The following is a 23552-nucleotide window of genomic DNA, read 5'->3' as shown; positions in this document are numbered from 1 at the left end:
CACAATAACAAGGTTCGCTTTTTAACCAAGGAGGAGGAAGCAACTGCATTCTTAACATCTTTGGATCAGGCAGAAGCAACCTGATGCGTCAAGCTGCTCTGTGATGGATATTTTTGACGTTTTCTCACTACTGCTCATTAAGTTCTTGTGGTCTTAACATTATGGAGTGTCTACATTCTGCTGATGACCACTATTTTCAGGTCTATTGTTTATCACATGTCAGCGTTTGATATCACAGCTCATTTTATTCTCAGTCTGAGGGTGCTGCAATAACTGATCATGTCTGTTCACCCCATTTTCATGTAATCTTGTTCCTGTTGCATTCTACAGTTACAGTGGGATGGGACTGGTAGTGGAGGGGGGCTGGAGGAAGGAGCCTACACAACTTGTCTGTCTTTAGATAGGAATGTGCTGGCACCTTGAGCCTCTTGGAGCAAGATGCATGGGTTTTTCTCCTATAATGGTGTATATGGTGTATGTTTGTGTGTGGATTTTGTGTGAATAGTTGCATGGGGGTTGGGACCGGGGGTAAGGAGGGAATATATAAAGAGACCAAGGTGGAGCATTTTGTTTCTTGGTGTGCACTGCAGTATGTTGGTGTTTATGTACTTTTCATGGGGCTTAGGCTGGGGAGCCCCAGGATCTTCCAAAGGTATGACATTCCAATCTATATTGGGTTGGTGGCAGACAGCCCTCCTTGATAGCTGAAATGGCTGTGGTCAAAATTTCATTGAATGTAGATGGAATACATTTACCAATTAAAAAGAGGAAGCTATTATCCCTGTTCCAATTCCTGCGCTGTCAGGTGGTATTCTTACAGGAGACCCACCTGCAGACGTGGAGCATGCCAAACTAAGGAGAGAATGGGTGGGCCGCTGCTATTACTCTTCGTTTATATGCCGCAAGAGGAGGGTAGCGATTTTGTTACATAAAAAGTGCCCTTTCAGCTAGAGAGGTTGTGGCAAGATGTGGAAGGCCGCTATGTCATTGTTACAGGGACGCTATATCATCAAAGGATTGTCTTTTGCAACATCTATGCCCCCAATTACTACTCCCATAGTTTTTCACTAACATAGTAGGAATCCTTGCTGATCTGTCAGACTGTGCCTTGGTGGTAAGGTTTTTTTTTAATACTGTTTTAAAACAAACAGGTGAACTGCAAACCACCCAAGCCCATAGAAAACAAAGATCAGCACATGGGAGTGAATTTTGTATGTCAGGAATTGAACTTGTTAGACATTTGGAGGGTATTACACCCCGGGGAGCAAGATTGCATTTTTTTTCTCATATCCTCACCACTCCTACTCCCGCCTGGATTATTATTTGCTTTCCGACCAACTCTTTCATAGAACAAAAGCGGCCACTGTAGGTACAATATCAATATCCGATCATGCCCCCGTCTTGATTAGCCTGGAGGTTGGAGGGGGCCCCAGGGTTCCCTTCTCGTGGCGTATGCCCCCAGACCTTTTCTTTGACAAACTTTTCCAGGCACATATAAATGAGTTCTGGGAAGAATATATATGCTTTAATTCCACTACAGAAATCACTCCAACCACTTTGTGGGCTGCAGGGAAGGCAGTAATGCGGGGTAATAATATCACGTATGTGGCTAAAAAAAACAGGAAGCGAAATGATGATATACTGCGCCTTACCGACGAGTTGAAAAAAGCCCAGGTGCGACATATATTTAGACATGTCTGAATCTAGTAAACTAGAATTTGACCATACCCGTAAAGCCCTGAATTTTTTATTATATCCTAAATCCTTGTGCTACTACCAATACCAATTATACAAACATGGAAATAGACCGAGCAAATTATTGGTGAACTTGGTACGAGCTTGCGATTTAAAATCGACCATAGCTGGTGTCCGGGGTGGGGACGGAAACTATAAGACCTCCTTGGCAGATATTACCTCTAGTTTCTTAGAAAATTATAGTGCCTTATATCGCAAGAAGTCTAGGGATATTGAAACCACAAACACCTTTTTCCATGACCTCCCCTGGCCGAAGTTATCTAATGATCAAACAGCGACACTAAATCCGCCAATTAAAGATGGGAAAATATATTCAGTAATGCAGGGATTGAAGCTTGGTAAGGCGGCAGGCCAAGATGGCCTGGGGCCTAAATTTTACAAAACATTAAAGTTCCCTCTTCTGCCGGTACTAGCGTCGTACTACAATAGTCTTATCTCTAGTAAATCCATAAACCCGACAGATAACCAGTCCACTATTGTTCTACCAAAAAAAGTTAAAGATCCCTATGAAGTAGGGTCTTATCACCCTGTTTCGCTAATCAATGTCTATATCAAAATCCTAGCGGCAGTATTAGCAGCCCGGTTGAATACTATACTCCCCTCAATGACTAACTCAGATCAAACAGGGTTCGTTAAAGGTAGGCAAGGGGTACAATATGTGCGCAGATTGATAGCAACCTATAGTTATCACCCCCAAGTTGAAGCATTGAGCTTAAGCCTGGATGCAGAAAAAGCATTTGATTCCTTGTCTTGGGAATACATGTTTTGGGCCCTGCATAACTATGACTTTTCTGGGGACTTTATGACATGACTGGAAACTCTTTACAAAAGTCCCAGTGCTCGACTCCTCATAAACTGTTCCGTCGGCACCTTTTTTTACACTGTGGGATATGCCAGGACTGCCAACTGTCACCCCTTTTGTTTGTCTTGGCGATAGAACCCCTGGCCTTGAAACTCAGGCGAGACAGATTTTTGGGGCCTGAGCATCGGGAACCATCTCTTAAAAGTGGCTATGTTTGCTGCTGATATCCTTCTGTTTGTGGGCCGTCCCCGCTGTAGTATTTCTGCTATAATAAAATTTTTTTCTCAATTTCATGATAATAGCGGGGTTATGCATCAATTTTTCTAAATTGGGAAGCACTGGCATTAGACCCCCAGTTACAACAAACCTGGACGGGAATGTTTCCCTTCTCCTGGGCTTCAAATAAGCTCACATATTTGGGGGTCTGGATACCCAGAGATTTAACTGCTCTTTATGAGTTGAACATACGGGAGACACTCACAGACATAGGGGCACAGTTAGTGGCATGGCAATCATTGCCCCTGTCATTATTTGGATGCTGTGCCCTTTTGAAAATGATGATTGTCCCCAAACTTCTGTACAAGCTACATATGCTCCCTTGCTGGCTACTAGGTAAAGACTTGCAACTGCTTCAGTCTGCCTTCCAGAAATTTATTTGGGCAGGTACGAATAAATAATCGGACCCTCACATGCTCTAGGGGAGATGGGGGATCTTGGTTTGCCAGACTTCCGACTATACAGTGCTGCATGTCAGTTACGTTTTGTGGGGGAATGGCTCACTGGTTGTTACTCTTACTGTGAAGCTGGCCTGCTTGCTAGCATGACAGCTCCATGAATCTCCCCTATTCCTCTTGCAGGCTCGCCCAATGACCCTGCGCAGCTTGGATATTCCAAAAGGCTCTACCCATGCCTGCATGCCTGGAAGTGGTTACGTACTCGGAAGGGCTTGCCTGGTACCACCTCTCTGCTGCTTCCTTTACTGGGAAACTTGGATTTTTTACCTGGACATGACTGCAGTGCTATCTTCAGCTTCTGGGCCCGCGATGGACTGCCATTCATCTTCCATCTTTATGAAGCTGAGGCTCCAAACGTGCTCAATTTTTCTACATTGGCTCAAACTTTTCAAATACCATCCCTGCACATTTTTGCTTACCTACAAGCCCGCCACTATTTGCAGTCCTTCCTTTTGAGCAAGAGAGACATTTTTATCAGAATCCTCTTTTTCGAAGATTGTGTTCGACACGGCATACTCCCGTAACTCTATAACAGGCTGGAGCCAATTGGGCAAAAGCTATAAGCAAAACCGCCACCTGGATTCATTAACCTTTTATTGGTCCACAGCATTGGTCGAGCCGATCACAGGACCATATTTACTCTCTTGTTTCAAAACTCTGCATACCCACATTCAAGATTTGGGTCTCCGAGAACTGCAGTTCCGGATCCTACATCATACAATTTGTGATGACATTCGCAGATTTTGACTGGGTCAGCTCCCATTTTCATTGGGCATAAAATGTGCCCAAGTGGATGGTACCATGACACATCGGCTTTTCACCTGCTCCAGACTCGAGGTGTTTTGGTCTACAGTACTCGCGTTTATCTCACAATGCACTGGTGTGACGGTTCATTCTGTCAGGTTTGAAGGATGTTCTGAGGCCATACCATACCTCACAGGACTGCTTTGGATGCTTTGCTATTCTCTTAGCATGTCGCACGATTCTGTCTAAATGGATTGAACCCCTGGCGCCACCCCCTATATAAGCGTGGCACAGGCGTCTGCCATGTAGATGGAGTAATTGGACTTTACTATGGGGCATAGGAAACAGATAAGAAATATTGCGAAAGCTGGGCCATCTGTTTTAAACTACTACCTTCCGATATACAAAACAGTGTACTTGCTACTGGGTATCAAACTAAATGGTCATAACATTTGCTCCTTGATATCTTATTTTTGCTAGGCATGGTTGCAGCCTGCTTACAGATGTGTTGGCTATTATATATTTGAAGTGTAGGGAACTGCTCCATGTGCTTGCCCTCTTTCTGTAGCAGCACCCGATTTTCCTCTGTTAACTTAATCTGGACGTGGTCTCCTTGGTCTCTGAGGGTAGGAAGGGTCGGGTAGGGAATGTGTGAAAGTGAGTAGGAAGAATGTGTTGTGTGCCTGGGTAAGCTTGTGTCATGAGAGCTCAGTGGACTGTCTGGTGGTATGCTTGAACAAGACCCCTCAAAGGTCTGCTTGGTTTGTTTGTAAGGGTAAGGGTGTTTGACTTTTACAAAATGAAGACTTGCAGTGAGATTATGACACTGCCTTGTGTCTCAGGGGAGGAAGTTCTCCCGATTTGTATACTCAGGGGATTTCCCCCATAGTATGTTATACTATCATTGTCTTCCACCTCAATGATCCATGTATTCTGTTTTTGTTTTTTTTTTTTGTATACAATGCAAGTCTTATTTCAATAAAAATTATTCTGAAAAAAAAAGAGCAGAATATTAAAAAAAAAATAGAAATAAACTAACCTTAAAAATAGCAGACAATATAAACAGCCAGTAATAGTTTTAACATCCAAGAATTATTTTTTATTTCAAGAATGCTTCTTCCCAGCAACTCCAAACTTACTACCAGCAGATGAAGCTTCCACTGTCAGCACTTCCTCTGGACTACCATATGCTCGGAAGGCTTTCAGAAATCAATTGACCAACAAGTGTCCTCATTCAGACAAACGATCAGGTAGCTATGTTCCACATGAGCAAGCAGAGAGGAACAGGCTTGTACCCTCCTGTACAAGGAAGCTGTCCAGATGTGCATCTGAGGCATTTCTCAAGGAATGGTCCTAAGGGTCACATACCCAGCAGACAAGGAAAATGTTCTGACAGACAAATTGAAGCAGATCCTAGAACAACACAAATGTTCCCTGGACAGGAGTAGCAGCAAATCAGATATTCCATGAGTGGGGAACACCTGTGGTGGCTCTGTTTGTATTTCTTCTAAACAGAAAGGCCCTGAACATTTTTGCTTTAGTAGAGACACTGAAAGTAAACTAGAAAGGTGTCTTCTCTCTAGGTTGGGGAGGGAGTCTTCTATAAGCTTATCCTTCAGTTTCTCTAGTGGCAAAAACTTTACTAAAATTGACTGGAGGACAATGATCCTCATAGCCCCCTATTTGCCAAGACAGATTTTGTTTCCACTTCCATGAGAATTACCTGACAGGAAGCCAAGTTGGGGAATTTCTCAACTTGAAGTATTCAAAGCCAGAGAACACTGTTATCCCAGCATCAGGTCCTTAGTTCTAGCAGCCTGGATGTTGAGAGGACAACATTGAATTTCCTCAACTTATCTGAAGATGTCCTAAATTCTTCTGGCTTCTAACAAAAAATCAATTGTTCCTTAGCATTCAGACAGATAAATCCAGAACCAGTGGGTTATGACCTCAACCAGCAGATGGAGATAGAGCAAAGCTGAATCATAGTATATATACCCCTGCAGTGATATCAGCCCTTCAGTATTCTCCATTTCCCGCAGGTGGTGGACGTGGTTCTCCCTACTTGGGATTGTTAAAAGGGTTTAAAGGAGAAAAGGAGGAAAATTATTTGCCCCGCTCTCCTGTGGTTAATACCTTATGGGCCCTCCCTCAAAATTGAGAATTCCTGAGGTGATTTCTTTGGATCCTGGACCAAGGCACTGGACCAAGGCACTCATCCTTCCCTCAGATGAGTGCCTTGGTCCAGTAGCTGGTTGCGCGTGCACAGAAGAGTGGCCTGTGCGCGCGATTCAGTATCTTAATTTATTTAAATTAGGCCCGGCGATAAAAAGAGGCACTAGGGACACTAGCGCGTCCCTAGTGCCTTTTTTATGACAGGAGCGGCGGCTGTCAGCGGGTTTGACAGCAGACGCTCAATTTTGCCGGCGTCTGTTATCGAGACCGTTGACAGCCACGGGCTTAGAAACCGGACACCGGAAAAATTGAGCGTCCGGTTTTCGACCTGACAGCTGCGGGCCCATTTTACATTTTTTTTTTTTTTTACTTTTTTAAACTTTCGGGACCTCCGACTTAATATCGCCATGATATTAAGTTGGAGGGTGCACAGAAAAGCAGTTTTTACTACTTTTCTGTGCACATTCCCGGTGCCGGCAGAAACTAGCACCTACCTTTGGGTAGGCGCTAGTTTCTGAAAGCAAAACGTGCGGCTTGGCTGCACATTTTGCTTACTGAATCGTGCGGGAATACCTAATAGGGCCATCAACATGCATGTGCATGTTGCGGCGCTATTAGGTTCGGGGGGGGGGGGGGGGGGGGGGTTGGACGCGCGTTTTGGACGCACTATTACCCCTTACTGAATAAACAAAGTGAAAGTTGCTAACCTGAAAAGGTGTTTCTCTCATACGGGCTGATACAGTACAGTGCACTCCGATGGAGCGCACTGTTAACCGGCATTTGGACGCGCGTTTTGGACGCGCTAGCTTTACCCCTTATTCAGTAAGGGGTAATAGCGCGTCCAAAACGCGCGTCCAAATGCCGGCTAACACTGCGCTCCGTCGGAGCACACTGTACTGTATCGGCCCGTATGAGAGAAACACCTTTTCAGGTTAGCAACTTTCACTTTGTTTAATCCACCTCAGCCATAAGAATCTCATAATGTGATATTTAACTCCAAATATTAATCTGTGTTACTATGAAAATGAATCAAGTTAATTTTTTTATAGGTACAGAAAAGGTACGGCAAGCTCAGGGCTGTGAACACCTTCATGTAGTAAATCCTGACTGGCTTTGGAGTTGTTTGGAACGATGGGAAAAGGTAGAGGAACAACTCTTCCCCTTGAAGGAGGATTACATCAAGACACAAAGGTAAATGTAGTGTTCATTATCATGAAATATAGGTAGATGGGCACAGCTAGTTGCTAGTATTTTACTTAATACTGCATATAATAAAATACAGTAATGATATTTATCCTACTATTGTTTGCATGACAAATAATGAAATGATGTACTTCAGTTTTGCTTTTTGTTATAACTTGTCATTATGATAACCCATAAAAAGTTTACTGCTAGCAACATTTTATTGGATGATGAGCCTTCTTGAAAATTCAGACAGTACTGCTTGACATGCTTTGCTTATGGACTTGGCCATAGAAGCCATCCTGTGCTTTTACCCTTATTTCTGCATATCAGTAACCCAGGGCCCGTGTTAGTTGTCGTCTGAATCCAATTCCACTTCCCCCACCCCCCCTCCTGGTCAAAGTAGAGAGCGATGTTGAAGTTGTCTCAAAATTATGAAGGCTTATTGGTTAAGGGTAGTAATCCCAAACCACCTTGATCTAGATTTAGGAAGTATGATATATAAAATACTTGTAAAATAAAATAAAAAATAAACAGCTTCATGCAGGTTATCCCCATGCCTATCAGTTCCCCAGACTGCAAAAGTCAGGGCCCTTGTTGGTTGTTGTCTAAGTTCAGTTCCTCTTTTCCCCCTGCTGTTTAAGCAGAGAGCAATGTTGCAGTTGCATCAAAAGCATCAAGGCGTATTGGTTAAAAGTTGTAACCACCACACCAGCAAGCTAAAAATAAATAAATAAAGCTGCATGGGAGCATGATGTGAAGGCATTGCCAGAGTAGGAGGATTAAAGCTGCTAAGTGTCGCAGAAGCCTCTTTGGTTGAAAGATTGGTTTGCGTGCTTTAACTGTTGGGAGAATGATGCACAAGGCAGGGAATGCTCTAGTATTCTTTAGTTTCCCGGATCGCCCCTGGAGCTCTTTTTAAATATTGGGGTTACATTAGCTATCCTCCAGTCTTCAGGTACAATGGATGATTTTAATGATAAGTTACAAATTTTTACTAATAGGTCTGAAATTTCATTTTTTAGTTCCTTCAGAACTCTGGGGTGTATACCATCCGGTCCAGGTGATTTACTACTCTTCAGTTTATCAATCAGGCCTACCACATCTTCTAGGTTCACCGTGATTTGATTCAGTCCATCTGAATCATTACCCATGAAAACCTTCTCCATTACGGGTACCTCCCCAACATCCTCTTCAGTAAACACCGAAGCAAAGAAATCATTTTAATCTTTCCGCGATGCCCTTATCTTCTCTATGTGCCCCTTTAACCCCTCGATCATCTAACGGTCCAACTGATTCCCTCACAGGCTTTCTGCTTCGGATATATTTTAAAAAGTTTTTACTGTGAGTTTTTGCCTCTACAGCCAACTTATTTTCAAATTCTCTCTTAGTCTGTCTTATCAATGTCTTACATTTAACTTGCCAACGTTTATGCTTTATCCTATTTTCTTCTTTTGGATCCTTCTTCCAATTTTTGAATGAAGATCTTTTGGCTAAAATAGCTTCTTTCACCTCCCCTTTTAACCATGCCGGTAATCGTTTTGCCTTCTTTCCACCTTTCTTAATGTGTGGAATACATCTGGACTGTGCTTCTAGAATGGTATTTTTTAACAATGACCACGCCTCTTGGACATTTTTAACTTTTGTAGCTGCTCCTTTCAGTTTTTTTCTAACAATGTTTCTCATTTTATCAAAATTTCCCTTTTGAAAGTTTAGCACGAGAGCCTTGGATTTGCACACTGTTCCTCTTCCAGTCATTAAATCAAATTTGATCATATTATGATCACTATTGCCAAGCGGCCCCACCACCGTTACCTCTCTCACCAAGTCCTGTGCTCCACTGAGAATTAGATGTAAAATTGCTCCCTCTCTCGTCTGTTCCTGAACCAATTGCTCCATAAAGCTATCATTTATTCCATCCAGGAACGTTATCTCTCTAGCGTGTCCCGATGATACATTTACCCAGTCAATATTGGGGTAATTGAAGACTCCCATTATTACCGCACTACCAATTTGGTTAGCTTCCCTAATTTCTCTTAGCATTTCACTGTCCATCTCACCATCTTGACCAGGTGGATGGTAGTATTCCCCTATCACTATAGTCTTCCCCGACACACAAGGGATTTCTACCCATAAAGATTCAATTTTGTATTTAGTCTCATGCAGGTTGTTTATCCTGTTGGACTCTATGCCATCCTGGACATAAAGTGCCACACCTCCTCCCGAGTGCTCCTCTCTGTCATTGCGATATAATTTGTACCCCGGTATAGCACTGTCCCATTGGTTATCCTCTTTCCACCATGTCTCCGAGATGCCAATTAAGTCTGTCATTCACTGCTATACATTCTAATTCTCCCATCTTACTTCTTAGACTTCTGGCATTAGCATACAAACATTTCAAAGTTTGTTTTTTGTTTGTATTTTCATTCTGCTTTTTAATTGATAGGAATAAGTTAGAAGTTTTTAGCTCAGGTGAGTTTTTAGTTACAGGCACTTGGACTATTTTTCTAATTATTGGAACCTCACTGTCGGGATGCCCTAATTTTAATGCATAATTAGTATCCTTTGAAGATACTTCTCTCCGAACCATGCGCTGCTGAGCGACTGTCGACTTTCCCCTTTGTTCTAGTTTAAAAGCTGCTCTATCTCCTTTTTAAAGGTTAGCGCCAGCAGTCTGGTTCCACCCTGGTTAAGATGGAGCCCATCCCTTCGGAAGAGACTCCCCCTTCCCCAAAAGGTTCCCCAGTTCCTAACAAAACTTGAATCCCTCTTCCTTGCACCATCGTCTCATCCACACATTGAGACTCCGGAGCTCTGCCTGCCTCTGGTGACCTGCGCGTGGAACAGGGAGCATTTCAGAAAATGCTACCCTGGAGGTTCTGGATCTAAGCTTTCTACCTAAGAGCCTAAATTCGGCTTCCAGCTAGGGTCATGCCATTTAATTTGGAAGCAGATGGTGAGCCCAGGTACCTTTATCTGGTTTCTTAAGTACCTTTGTATTTCTAAGGGATTGGTGGCAATGCCTGTCCACCATCTGTTCCAGGATGTGTAGAAGATAATGTGGGAAACTCCACATACTATAATTCCTCTTGGTAAGAAGGCAGACAGCAAATAGTGGGTCCAGTCAGCTTTAGAATTCAACAAGGTCCAGTTGCTATAAGTAATCAGTATTAATCTGCCCTTCAAAAGACTAAGACATACAAAGCTCATTCCTCTGCCCCTGAAGCGCAGACCTTAGACCTTTTGAGAGAGGTTTTCAAAATGTTGTACATAGTGTCCTAACAAATCTTTGATTTGATACACATTCTGAGGACAAGCAGGATGGCAGTCCTCACACACGGGTGACATCAATCAATGGAGTCTAGCTCAGAAAACGTATGTCAAAGTTTCTAGAACTTTGACTGAGCCTCTCTAAGCATGCACAGGCATGCATTATACCATGCAGCCATGTGGGGTCCCTTCAGTCTTTTCTGCAGAGCCCGGTGTTTTGTCTAGTTCCTCATTCTCGTTAAAAATTGGTTTTCGCTTTTTGCTGTTTTTTTCCTGATTAAATGTTGGGATCGCACGGTTGATGCAGGGTCCCGTCTCCCTCTTTATATCCTTATGGTTTTCAACTTTTCGGTAAGTTTCATTTTGGATCGAACCCCTGGTGTGGCAGCACACTCTGTGCCCACTGGCCATTGACAGCCGCCATCATCGAATTTGATATTGTCCCTTTTATTTCATAATGCTATGTCCTAGTCAGGGTTGCAGGAGTGCCCTCAGTGCAGGAGGACTATGTCTGACAGATCCCCATGATAGATGTGTTCTCTGTCTGGAGTTATCATATGATGTCTGGGGGTGCCACTAGTGTGCTCAGATAATCCTTAAAGGGATGCTGGGCCCAATTAGAGAGTATGGACCAGCTCTTTAGATCCGGAAGACCAATCCATTGTCATCGGAGGCTTCGGCATTGAGGAACCTCAGAGCCACATCTATGGCCATCAACATCGGCAGGGCCATTGGCTCTATTGGCATGGATAGCTTCCAGGGACTCCGGAGACAGGCCATCGCTCAGCATTTCAGGGTCGAAGACTTCTGGTTCATTGTCTTCAACCTCGGCAGTGAGGAAGGACTGATCCGAGCATCAAAGTAAGCCACAGAAGCATCACATCGGTTCCTATCAATGCATGGTGCTGGGCACGGGGATGCACCAGCCTTGGCTGCAGTGCCCCCAAAGCGACCCTGTGGTGAGGAGTGACAGTCCTCCACCGGACCCAGAGTCCGCCACAGAATCTCCTCTCAGTTCTGAAGAGGGATCTAGTCCTGCTTTTGGCTCCCAGTCAGTCTTGGCATCTGCGATCTTTGATGAGGAGCTGGAGAACCGAATAAAGCAGGCCTTGGAGAAGCTCTCTTCGAGCTGCTGCTTGACTCCTTGCATGCCCTTATCGGAGCACTGTCGGTTCACTGGTGTCTGTGCCCAGGGCAGCATTGATGCCTGTTAGGACATTGAAAATGTCACCAACTTGCCCGGTCATCCCAGTTTCTTGGAGTAGAAAGCTTCCCTGGTGACGGGTCGGCCTCAGGGTCCAGGTCTAACCGGCCAGCTGAGTCAATTCTTATGTCATTGGCCGAGGACCAAATGCCTCTGGATCCATCCCCTTTTGATTACAGTGATGATGATCCAATATAACCCATGGAGGGGGGAGGCGGCTCAGATGTTTCGGACGACAACACATCAGATGGCTTTCTCCCTGACCCTTCTCCTCCGGAAGACCTCTTCTTCGCAAGTTTTGTCTGGTTGATGGCTGAGACCATTCCATTTGTGTTGTAGATGGAGGAAGAGGCTATCTGTTGCACAAGACGCTAGATAACCTCTAGTATGTGAAGGTTTCCTAGGAGATTGTGGCAGTCCCAGAGCATGAGATCTTTATGGAGTTGCTGATGAGGATGTGGGAGAACCCCCTTTTGAAGGCTCCCAATAATAAGAAGGCAGATGCGATCTGTCTCATCCAAAAGGCATATGGTTGAATCTGCTCTTAGGAAGGCCAAACACCTTCACACCCATTCCTCTGTGCCCCTGTGGAAGGATCCAAGGGTCATGGACACAATTGGGAGGAAGGTATTTCAGTGATCTATGCTCATTGCCCTCAAAGCAGCCTACCATTTCTTTATGGGCCAATACATGCAGGACATCTTGAAGCAGATGCAGGAGGTGGCCGAGCAGCTGCCTCTGCAGCAGCACCAGGACACCCTCCAGTTGCTGGTGCATAGGGGCCTGGAGTGCAGAAAACGCGGGGGTCTGCTCGACCTACGGTGTTTTCAAGGCAGCATTGAGTCTCCGCTGCAGGGATCGGTACCCATAGACTCATCTGGCTGCGGTCCTCTGATCTCCATCAAGAGGTGAACAGACTCCCTGACCTGCTGTGCACAGGAGAGAATCTCTTTAGAGATAAAGCGAAGGATGAGGTGGCTCCAGTAATTCTCCACTGGCAATCAGGACCCACTCTCCTCATCCAGGATCTCTTCGAGATCTGGCCCGAGGAAGTCTTTCTTCCACCCGAGGAGACACTATTCTTCGCCATCTCAGTCCAACGAGTATCAGCAGGCCCCTTGTAGCCAATTAAGGCAACAGAGGCCCCTAAAGCCTCTGACAATGTCTGTCAACCTCCTGGGACGGGGTTTTGACTGGGTCAGCAAAAGCATAGCCAAAACTCTTGTATTCATGATAATGGACTTCCTGGTTGGGTGCAGGCTGCTATTCTATGTGAGCCGGTGGCCCAGTGTAACCTCTGACCAGTGGGCCTTGGCCATCATTTGCAGAGGGTACAAATTAGACCTATTGATAACCCCAGTAAATTGCCCTCTGAGTCCTTTTGGGGACTGGTAGCACATCAGAAAGTGCTCATGTTGGAGGTCTCCTCCCTCTTAATAGCCAGAACCTGTTCTACCAGAGCAGAGAGGGCAGCAATTTTACTCCCGGTACTTCCTGATTCCAAAGGAAATGGAGTCTAAACCTAAGGGCTTTGAACAAGTTCCTCAAAAGAGAAATGTTCAAGACAGTTTCCATGGGCACCTTGATCCCTTTCCTGCAAAAAGGGGACTGGCTATGCTATCTCAATCTCAGACACGTACACTCACACATACTTCCCAAATTACTGAACATATCTCAGATTCCAGGTCTGTGTTCTACTATGTGGGCTAACGTCTACCCCACAGATCTTAACAAAATGCCTGGCCATGGTGGCAGTGCACCTTTGCAGACTGGGAGTTTACATTTTCCCTTATCTGGAAGATTGACTGGTCAAGAACACCTCTTGGCAGGGGGCGAAGGTTCAGTGTGATTGACCGGGAATTGGAGTTGCTAAGGTTGTCATCTACCCCAAGTCCTATCTCAGCCCATCACTTTTATTGGACTTCATCAGAGCCTTGTTAGACACAGCTCAGGCCAAGGCCTTCCTGCCACAGCAACAGGCCATCTCCTTGATGACCATCGTGACAGAGATTCAAAAGAACCAGTAGGTATCAGCATGGCATATGTTGACAGTATATATTACTCTCTTGGCACACGTGCACATGTGGAAAGTACAGTGGACCCTGCAGTCCCAGTGACTTTAGGCGACTCAAGATCTTCGGGACTGCATCCAAGTCACTCTGTCCCTCCAGGACTTCTTGTTCTGGTGGTGGGAATTTTCGAGTTTGGAGCGGGAGATATACTTCCAAAGTACTCTGGTTCAAATTGTCCTAGCAGATGCGTCCACCCTGGGTTGGGGAGCCCATGTAGATGGGCTTAGCACCCAGGTACTTTGGTCTGCCCAGGAACATCTGCCAAAATCAACTTCCTGGAGCTCCGGGTGATCAAATACGCGCAGTGGACTTTCAGAGATCGGCTGTCCAACAAAATTGCATTGATCCAGACAGACAACCAAGTGGTGATATACTATGTCAACAAGCAAGGATGTATAGGCTCTTACCTTCTATGTCAAGAGGTGGTTCAGATATGGTCATGGGCCCTCTCCCACGGGATAGGGCTCAGGGCCACATTTCTGGTCAGTACGGAGAATGGAACAATGGACAGTCTGAATTGCTCCTTTAAGCCCCATGAATGGTCTCTGGACCCAAGGGGTTGCGAACGTCTCTTCCATCTCTGGGGAAACCCAAAGGTGGATCTGTTTGTGGCCTCTTGGAACAAGAGGGTTCCTCAGTTCAATTCTGTTCCATGTACAGGACACACAGCAAGTTAGCCTTAGACGCCTTTGCCCATCATTGGGTCAGGGTCTCATATATGCATATCTTCCAGCTGCCTTGGTGGCGAAGGCTTTGTTGAAGTTCAAGGATGACAGAGGTGACTATTATCCTCATTGGCTAAGGCATGGACTGGTTTCCACTCCTTTGGGAGTTAACCACTCAGAAACTGATCAGACTAGGTACTTCCCCAGATCTGATCACCTGGGATCGGGGTAAGTAGTGACATCCCAACCTTAACACCCTATAGCTCGCAGCTTGGATGCTGAGCGGTTGATTTTGCAACCCTTCAATTTCTCAGAAGATGTCTCTTGTCCTCATAACTTCCAGAAAGTCCTATGGACTGAAGTAGAAGGAGTTTTTTTGTATAGTGTGAGCAAAGGGCCCTAGATCATTTCTCCTGCTCAGCACAAAACTGCTTGGCTACTTTCTACACCTCTCTGAAGCTGGTCTCAAAATCAACTCTGTTAGGGTTCACCTTAGAGCCATTGGTGTATATCACCATGGTGTAGTGGGTAAACCCATCTCTCTATAGCCATAGTTGTACATTTCATATGGGGTCTGCTTCAGTTGAAGCCTTCCTTCCCTAAGGCCTCCTCCTGTGTCCTGGGACCTCAACGTGTGGTTTTAACTCAGTTGAAGAAAGCTCCTTTTGAGTCATTGCACTCCTATGACCTGAAGTACCTGACCTGGAAGGTCATATTTGTGATGGTGGTCAGTGAGCTCCAGGCCTTAGTGACTTATTAACCTTAAACTAAGTTTTTACACAGTAGGGTGGTCTTGTGCATGTATCGCTCAATGGTGAGATCGCACCTTGAATAATGTGTGCAGTTCTGGTCACCATATCTCAAAATGTATATAGCTGCACTGGAGAAAGTGCAGAGAAGGATGACCAAAATAAAGGGGCATGGAACGGCTGCCCTATAAGGAAAGGCTAAAGAAGTAAGGGCTGTTCAGTTTGGAGAAGAGACTGAGGAGGGATATGATGGAAACCTACAAAATCATGAAAGGTCTTGAATAAGTTATAAATCAGTTAATTACTCTCTCAGATATAGAAGGACCAGAGGGCACTCCATGAAGTTAGTAAGTAGCTCAGTTAAAACAAATCAAAGTAAATTATTTTTCACTCAGCATATAGTTAAGCACTGGAATTCATTGCCAGAGGATCTGGTTACAGCAGTTAGTGTAACTGGGGTTTAAAAAAGGTTTGGATAAGTTCCTAGAGGAAAAATCCATAAAATGCTATTACGGTAATTAATAAGCAAAATAGCTTGTAGATTATCTAATGTTTGGGTACTTGCCAGGTACTTGTGACTTGGGTTAGCCACTGTTGGAAACAGGATACTGGGCTTGATGGACCCTTGATCTAACCCAGTATGGCATATGTTATGTTCTTATTATGTTCTTATGTACCCTAAGTTCCTACCTAAGGTGGTGTCTGACTTTTATCTTAATCAGTCCATCGTCCTACCAACATCGTTTCCCAGGCCTCATTCGCACCAAGGCGAACAAGTTTTGCACAGTTTGGACTGCAAGAGAGCCTTGGCCTTCTATCTGGAGCAGATAGAAGCCCATAGACAGTCTACCCAGTTTTTGTTCTTTTTGACCAGAACAAGCTGGGGATGGCTGTTGCCAAGCAGGTGCTTTCCAGTTGGCTAGCAGACTGCATCTCCTTCTGTTATGCCCAGACCAGGTTGCATCTTGAGGATCATGTGAAGGCTCACTCTGTTCGAGCTATGGCAACGACTGTGGCCCTCTTGCGCACAGTCCCCATGTAGATCTACAGAGCTGCGATTTTGGAGTTCCATCCACTCTTTCACATCACATCATTGTTTGGACAGCGATGGCCGACACAATAGCAGGTTTGTCCAATCTGTCCTTCGTAACTTATTTGAGGTTTAGAACTCAACGCTGTTCCTATCTAGGGCCCATTATTTCTGTTCAGGCTGCTCCTTCCTGATACCAACAAAATGTTGATGATGTGCCTGTTGGCACCATTTTTGTTGACTGTGCCACATATAGCTAGAGACTCACTTATATCTAAGGATTGCCATCCTGTTTGTCCTTGGAAAAAGAGTTGTTTACTTGTAGCAGGTGTTCTCTGAGGACAGCAGGATGTCAGTCCTCACGAGACCCATCCACTTCCTTGAGGAGTTGGGTCTCCACTTCATGGATTTTATTCTTTTATTCTTTAATTCTGGGTTTTTAAGACAGAGGGTACACGCGTGGCTATGTGGTATGTAAGCTGGAGCATTCTTGGAGAGGCTCAGTCAAAGTTCTAGAAACTTTAACATAAGTTTTTCGTGTCGGGCTCTATCGAATGTCACCCATGTGTGAGGACTGACATTCTACTGTCTTCAGAGAACACCTGTTACAGGTAAGGAACTCTGCTTTTCATCATAGAAGAGGTACAGGAATTTTCTGTTTCTCTCCTCTTAGAACAAGAAGAGTTTGTTCACTTGCTGAATAAAGGGAAGAAGTGTGGAAAGCTTCTGGTTGTCAACCCATGATGCTTTCAAAACAGCATCAAGAACTTCTGCCATGTCCATCAGTACTCGTAGACTCTCTTGATGGTGAGCTTCAGGTCAAGGGAGGATGTTCATGATTGCCTCATGGACATGGCAATAGGGCAAATCTGTTTGGAAATAAAGCTAAGCAAGTGGTGGATCTCAGAAAAGAGAACCGTCCTTGTCTTCAAGTAGGAGCTAACTGAATGCATCACAGAAGAGAGCGGTTTTGTTTTGTTTCTTTTACTCAAAAAGGACATTATCCTCCATGCACTCACTTTCAGCAGCTACAGAACTCGACCTCATCAGTGCCATCAAAAAAGCTCTAAGCTCCACGTGGCAACCCAATCAGAAATCGGGGCTAAGTTTTTGATGGTATCCAAGGTACATAGCCAGTGTTCCTTTCTCTATACCTTGCAGTCTACCTGTTGGAGGCAGACTGAGGTTTTGCATAAACCATTGGCCCCTTATAACCTCAGACATCTGGGCGCTACCAAATGTAAAGGATGATTAATGATTGTGTTTATTGGAAATCCCTTCAAATTGCTCACTAATGGTGTATTCTCATTCAGCTTTTCATAGGAAATGCTAAAAATGGACACCTCCTCTCTCTTGCAGACCAAAATGGTCATGCCTGTTCCACTGCAAGACAGAGTGGAGATTCAACTCAGTTGAAGCTTCCTATTAAGCAACCCGAAGTGTCATGGGCTCTCAAGGTGGTACTCATCCATTTTATGAAAGCTGCTTTTGTGAGTTTAAGAACCTGACCTGGAAAGTCATGTTTTTAGGTAGTGATCACTTCAGCCCTTAAAGTTAGTGAACTCCAGGCCCTATTGACTGTTGCACATTGCATTACGTTTAATCACAATAGGGTGGTACTGTGTATTCATCTGATATTTCTGCTCAAGGTGGTGTTGAATTTTCAAATTAACCAATCAGTTGCCCTACCAACTTTTATTCCCCATAGGCCCCATGCTCATAAAAGGTGCACAAGGCCTGCATATCTGAGAGAACTGTTGCCTTTTACTTGGGGCAGACCAAGGCCCATAGGTTCACTCAACTTTTTCTTTTGACTCTAACTGGTCTGGGCTACTTGCAAACGCGTTTAACGGCAGGAATAATTGCAACTTCTGATCTTGCGTGAAGCCGGGTTAAAACAAAAGGGAATAAAGTGTGAGAAAAGTAAACTTACTGGCGGGAGCTGGCGGGCGCGCATTCACCGAGGCGGAGGGAGCCGGCGGCGAAAGCGGCCTCTAACAGCCCCCGCCGGCGAAGGTGAATGAATGCAATTTGGGCGCTCAAGGCAGCGCATTAGCGAACGCCAATGTCACACACCGTGATGCCAAATGTCGTGACATCACGCCTTGAGCGCCCCAATTGCACAGGCGTATACAGGCGTGCATTCATTCACCGCCGGCGGGGGCTGTTGGAGGCCGCTTTCGCCGCCGACTCCCTCCGCCTCGACAAATGCGCGCCTGCCGGCTCCCGCCAGTAAGTTTACTTTTATCACACTTTATTCCCTTTTGTTTTAACTTTCGCCCTGCGCCTTGCTTCGGGAGGGAGGGAGAGAGGACCATCCACTTCCTGGTACCTGTCATTTCAAATGTCATTTGAAATGACAGGTACAAGCGCACCCAGGATACTGTATAGGCGCTGTATAGCGCTCTATACAGTAAAATGGATTGCGCGGGCCTAACGCTTCACGGACGCTTCTTGGACACGGCTTGCATTTGCAAGTTATTTAAATACAGTATCGAGCGGTAGGTGAGCCGGACTGTGCGTGCGGCAAACGCGGGTGCGCCCGGCACTAACGCAGCTCTTCCTACCGCTCCTTACTGTATCGGCCATTTAGAAAAGAAATGTTTGCAATAGCAGTAGTGTTTAGTTTGAGTATTTATTAGGGTTGCAAATGGATATTGTTTAATATGGAACCCCCTACTTGAGTCAATAAGCTTTTCAAATTTATTTTACAGAACGACAAGTCCTGCTACTTTTCCTGACATCCACAGTGCATTTCAAACTCCTCTTTTTCATCCGACCCCCATCCATCCAAAAGGACAACAGGGTCCAGAAGTTCGGACATATGATCCCAACACTGGAAAATTGATCCGCAAAAGCTCGCAGAATTCGGGACAGTCTCTGTACATCCAGGCACCAGCTCCTACCCTCGCGTTACCAGTGCATGGAGAACATTCCTCCTTCAGGTACATGAAATGGTAGCTTAGCAGCTGAAACCTGGGTTTTATCTTTATCCTGTGCTTTCTATCTCTGTTAAATAAATGAGCTGTTCTTGAAATAAACAGGAGGGATTATTTGGCTCTAAAGAAATCAAAACCTATGATATGCTTTACTAGCATAATGCAATTCTCTCTCCATTTTCTGCCACTTCCAAAAATGGTCATTGAATGTGCGATGCGTTAGATATTGTATTTCCTGCTATTCTGGAACATTGACAGTATTTACATTTTGTTTTCCTGAATTAAACTTGCTTGTTCTGTCACTGACAGGATGATTTTATTATGGCAGTGGGAATTTGTTTGCTTGTCAGGAAAAATCACTTACCTAGTGTGGCCTGCAGTTGTATGAGGGCCCAGCCTTTCTTTTCTTTTTTCCATTTTCTGCTTACCTTCATTCCTAGGATAGTTGTTCATGCAAACCAGATTCCATTTCCAGCTGAAGGTTGGAAGGGAACGCACTTCTGAGATTGAGCCCATTAAGTACTATATTTATGCTGGTACTTGTCGTCTTACAGTGGGAAGGAGAGAGTAGCTCTGCTTTCTAGAGAATGATTTTTCTTATAGAGGTCTTTGTATTTTGTAGTTTTCTTAGCTACCACAATTTATAGAAAAAGCAATACATGTTGATGACCTTTATCTCTTTTGTAAAATCAAATAGAATACAATGGAACCGAGGAAATATAGGATATTTTCTTCAGAACTGAAATGTTTGATCAGTGGTCTAGCAGTCTGATTAAACTTAGCAGATATTTATTATGTTTCCTTTTCATAGCCTGCATGTAACTCTCTACAGCTTTGCATTCCCATCTTATTTAAGTCAGTTTACATATATTTGAATAGCTTAACTATTTACTGTAACTTAAACAAGCAGATCTTAGTGTTGTTTTTTTATTAATCAGTTTAGATTTCCTTCCAATAGAAAATAGTCAGGGGGACAATTAAAACCACTTCAGCTAGTACTGATCATCTGGTAGAGAGGTTTTACTTCTCAACCTGAAAGCTTCATTTGGGCAATCTGGTTTTGGCTTCTCCCAGCTCAAAAGGCATTACATGTGGGAGGTGATTTTACCAAATAGATTTGCATATGCACATTGGAAAATAAACCTTAGTTAGTAATTTGAAAGTTCAGAATCCAAGTTGTTGCCTGACAGCAACAGAAAAGAAAGATGGGCAGTTTTAGAAATTCCATCCTCTTTTTACATATACAGATGCATCTGTGTTTCTAACTGAACATTAACTTTACTCCTGCAAACTATTTGATCATCAGAAATCCATTTCCTCTTAGTTGGGTTGTTTCCTAGCCAGATTCTTTGTTCTTGTCTTTGTTGTCCTCCAGTAAACTAAGCACAGTGTTCTTTTTTTTATAAAATGTTGATTCATTTTCCCATTGTGAGTTAATATCGTGGCGAGTTAATACCAGGTAGTGGATAAATATGGTGGAATAATAAATGTGTAAAACAGCTGTTTTTCTCTTCAGTTTTATTTTCCTTGCCTTTCTTTCTTTTAAGTCTGCAAAGCAAATTTTCTTTGCTATATGCATCTAGGAATATGATTTTTACATTGCATTTTATATGTATTTTTTAATAAACATTTGTCTTCTATTTTCATTTTGTCTAGATTTGTCATTTCTTTTTACATTTCTTGTGCTTTCATAAAAATGCCAGCAGGTTTTTCTTGTGGCCTCTGTTATTTGTAGAATTGGAGATTGGGCTGTAAACCAGATGAGTGGTGGTGTTGGTCCCGATATTAGTCAAAGAGCAAGAATATGCATTACATTCTTGATCCAATAGGTCTTCCTGTTCAACGTACAATTGCAGAGATTATATAGAAGTGAGCTCACCTGGACCACAAGGGAAGGAGCCATTCCAAAGTGTCTTTCAGACTGATCAGGCTACTGAAAAAAAGACATGAACCAGTGGTTCTCAGCCTTTCTAGGGTGAACTATGCTACATCTGGTCTATCAAAATACAGAGCTGTCTCCATAGAGGGAACAATATTCATGAAGGATAGCATGGACAGACACAGTATTGCTCTAAAATATCAGCTTAATGGCATCATATTATATGCTGAGGTGTCCTTAGTTTATATGCTGGACCTCAAAACACTGAACAAATTTGTGATACAGAAGACTTTTTATACAGAATCTCCTAACATATCATTCAAGAAATCAGATTGAAGGATTTTCTGTGCTCTTGTATCTATAGGATACCTATATCCATATTTCTATAACCCAGTATCAGAAGTACCACTGCTTTGAGATGGACAGCATTTTCAGGACAGAACCCTCCCATTTGGCCTAGATTTTTTATCTAGCCCTACTTTACGACCTATGCGTAACCTTTCATTGAGGTTTCTGACCTTAAAAACGGTGTTTCTTGTCAATTTATTCTGCGTGTCGAGTATCCAATCTACAGGCCTTGTCTTGTCTGGCACTGTTTCTATGAGTGACTCCAGGGGCAATACAGCTGCGTACTGTTCTTTCCTTTTTACCAAAAATGGTCTTGGAGTTTCACTTGAATCAGTCTGTTTCCTGGCTGTCTCTGTGGACAGGGCAAGAGATGCGGAGGAATATCGCCTGTTATGGCCCTTGGATGTAGAAAGGCATATCTTGAGGTATTTAGAGGTTTCTGAACCTCTCAGAAAGACGGACCTGCTGTTATTCTCCATGGTGAGACTAAACAGGGTGAGCCAGCATCACAGGCTACAATAGACCGCTGGATTAAGGAGGTAGTCATGGGCGTATATGTGGATGCTGAGAGCTGTTGCCTAGTCAGGTTAGGGCTCATTCCACTAGGACTCCAGCAGTGTCATGGGTGGAAGTTAGATTGTTGCGTCCATCGACATTTGCCTTACACACCTTTTCCAGGCATTTATCGTCTAGATGTTTAGGCCCGGGAGGACGCAGTCGTCACAGGTGCGGTTTTCACTGAACCATGGGCAGCTTCCCGTCCTGTTCAGGAGTAGCTTTGGTACATCCTACCGGTTTTGGATTCACCTGTCTGTTCTTTAAGAAAGGAGAAATTACTACTTACCTTATAAGTTCCTTTTCCTTAGTACAGACAGGTGAATCCATCTTCCCACTCTTGACTGCTGAATGGTTGTGCTATGGTCCTCCTGCGTGGCTGTATGTTCCAGAGAGTACTAGTAAACGTGAATCCAGTCCCTAGATTAGTGTTACACTTTTTGTCTGAGCTCAGTGTTTTCCTGTTGGCTGAGTGCTGGAATAATCAGCACTCTGTTAATAATCAAGTTTTGCTGGTTTATTCACAGTTGGCTTTTCCATAGAATAGTGGTGGGCTGATGTCACTGCAGGGGTATATATACTAAATCAGCTTTGCTCAGTCTCCATCTGCTGGTAGAGATGCATAACCCACTGGTTTTGGATTCACCTGTCTATAGTAAGAAAAAGGAAATGATCAAGTAAGTAGTAGTTTCTCCATTTTATAAAAACTTCATAGTGTATACAGTATGTAGTTATTCAGATGAATAAGTATATTAGCAAAACTAAATCAATGGAGAGAGAATGGATTCTGAGGGAGTATTGAGAGGAGAACAAGATGTGGCTGGTGGCTGAAAAGGATTGGCAAGTATTGCTTGCTGAGTAATGGTGGGACTTAAAGGTTTGGGGAGAAGTGAAATTGTGGGGTAAATTAACACTTTGCGTGTATGCCTTGATTAGAAGCTAAGAAAAGTAGGTAATTTTTATATATATATATATATATATATATATATATCTATATATCTATATATATATATGCCTTGATTTAAAAAAATAAGACTAGGAAAGGTAGGTAATTTCTTTGTGTGTGCGTGTGTGCACCTTGATTTAAAAAAAAAAAAATAAGATTAGCAGGCCAATGTAATAAGCCATGTTAAGCTTGTCATGGGTTTTTACTCAGGTTTTAGAATGGGTTTTTTGGTGTAAATCTTACTCGTGTATGTAAGATGGATTTTAGCACTGGAAAAACCCATGTTTAGCTTGGGTTAATCCAAATTGCATTTAAATGAAGCTATTAGCTATTACAGAGCAATGTAGGGAGCCACGATAGAGAAACACTTTCGTGTGTGTTTTTTAATGAGGGAAATTAAATGCCTGGGTCAGGGTAGAAGTAAAACTTAGTTCATGTTTCTGATAGCCATGTTGTACTATTGCTATGCCGAGTGTAGTAATGTGTAGATGCTTCTACCAGAA

General features: G+C 43.7%; 1 protein-coding gene across 8 annotated transcripts in view; it reads left to right on the top strand.

Annotated features, from left to right (window-relative positions):
- The window catches only part of CTDP1 (CTD phosphatase subunit 1), a 531182-nt gene that overhangs the window by 179563 nt on the left and 328067 nt on the right, over positions 1–23552 (top strand). For 6 of the 8 annotated variants that reach the window (XM_029590827.1, XM_029590822.1, XM_029590823.1 and 3 more), the window contains 3 exons: positions 5145–5285; positions 7260–7401; positions 19097–19327. In XM_029590827.1, the coding sequence (XP_029446687.1) occupies positions 5145–5285; positions 7260–7401; positions 19097–19327 (514 nt within the window). The remainder of the gene's footprint in view (positions 1–5144; positions 5286–7259; positions 7402–19096; positions 19328–23552) is intronic. The other 2 variants (XM_029590828.1, XM_029590825.1) reach the window with 1 other exon arrangement.

This window comes from Rhinatrema bivittatum, chromosome 2 (assembly GCF_901001135.1).
Source record: "Rhinatrema bivittatum chromosome 2, aRhiBiv1.1, whole genome shotgun sequence".
NCBI lineage: Eukaryota > Metazoa > Chordata > Amphibia > Gymnophiona > Rhinatrematidae > Rhinatrema > Rhinatrema bivittatum.
This window is presented reverse-complemented; position numbering and strand designations above follow the sequence as displayed.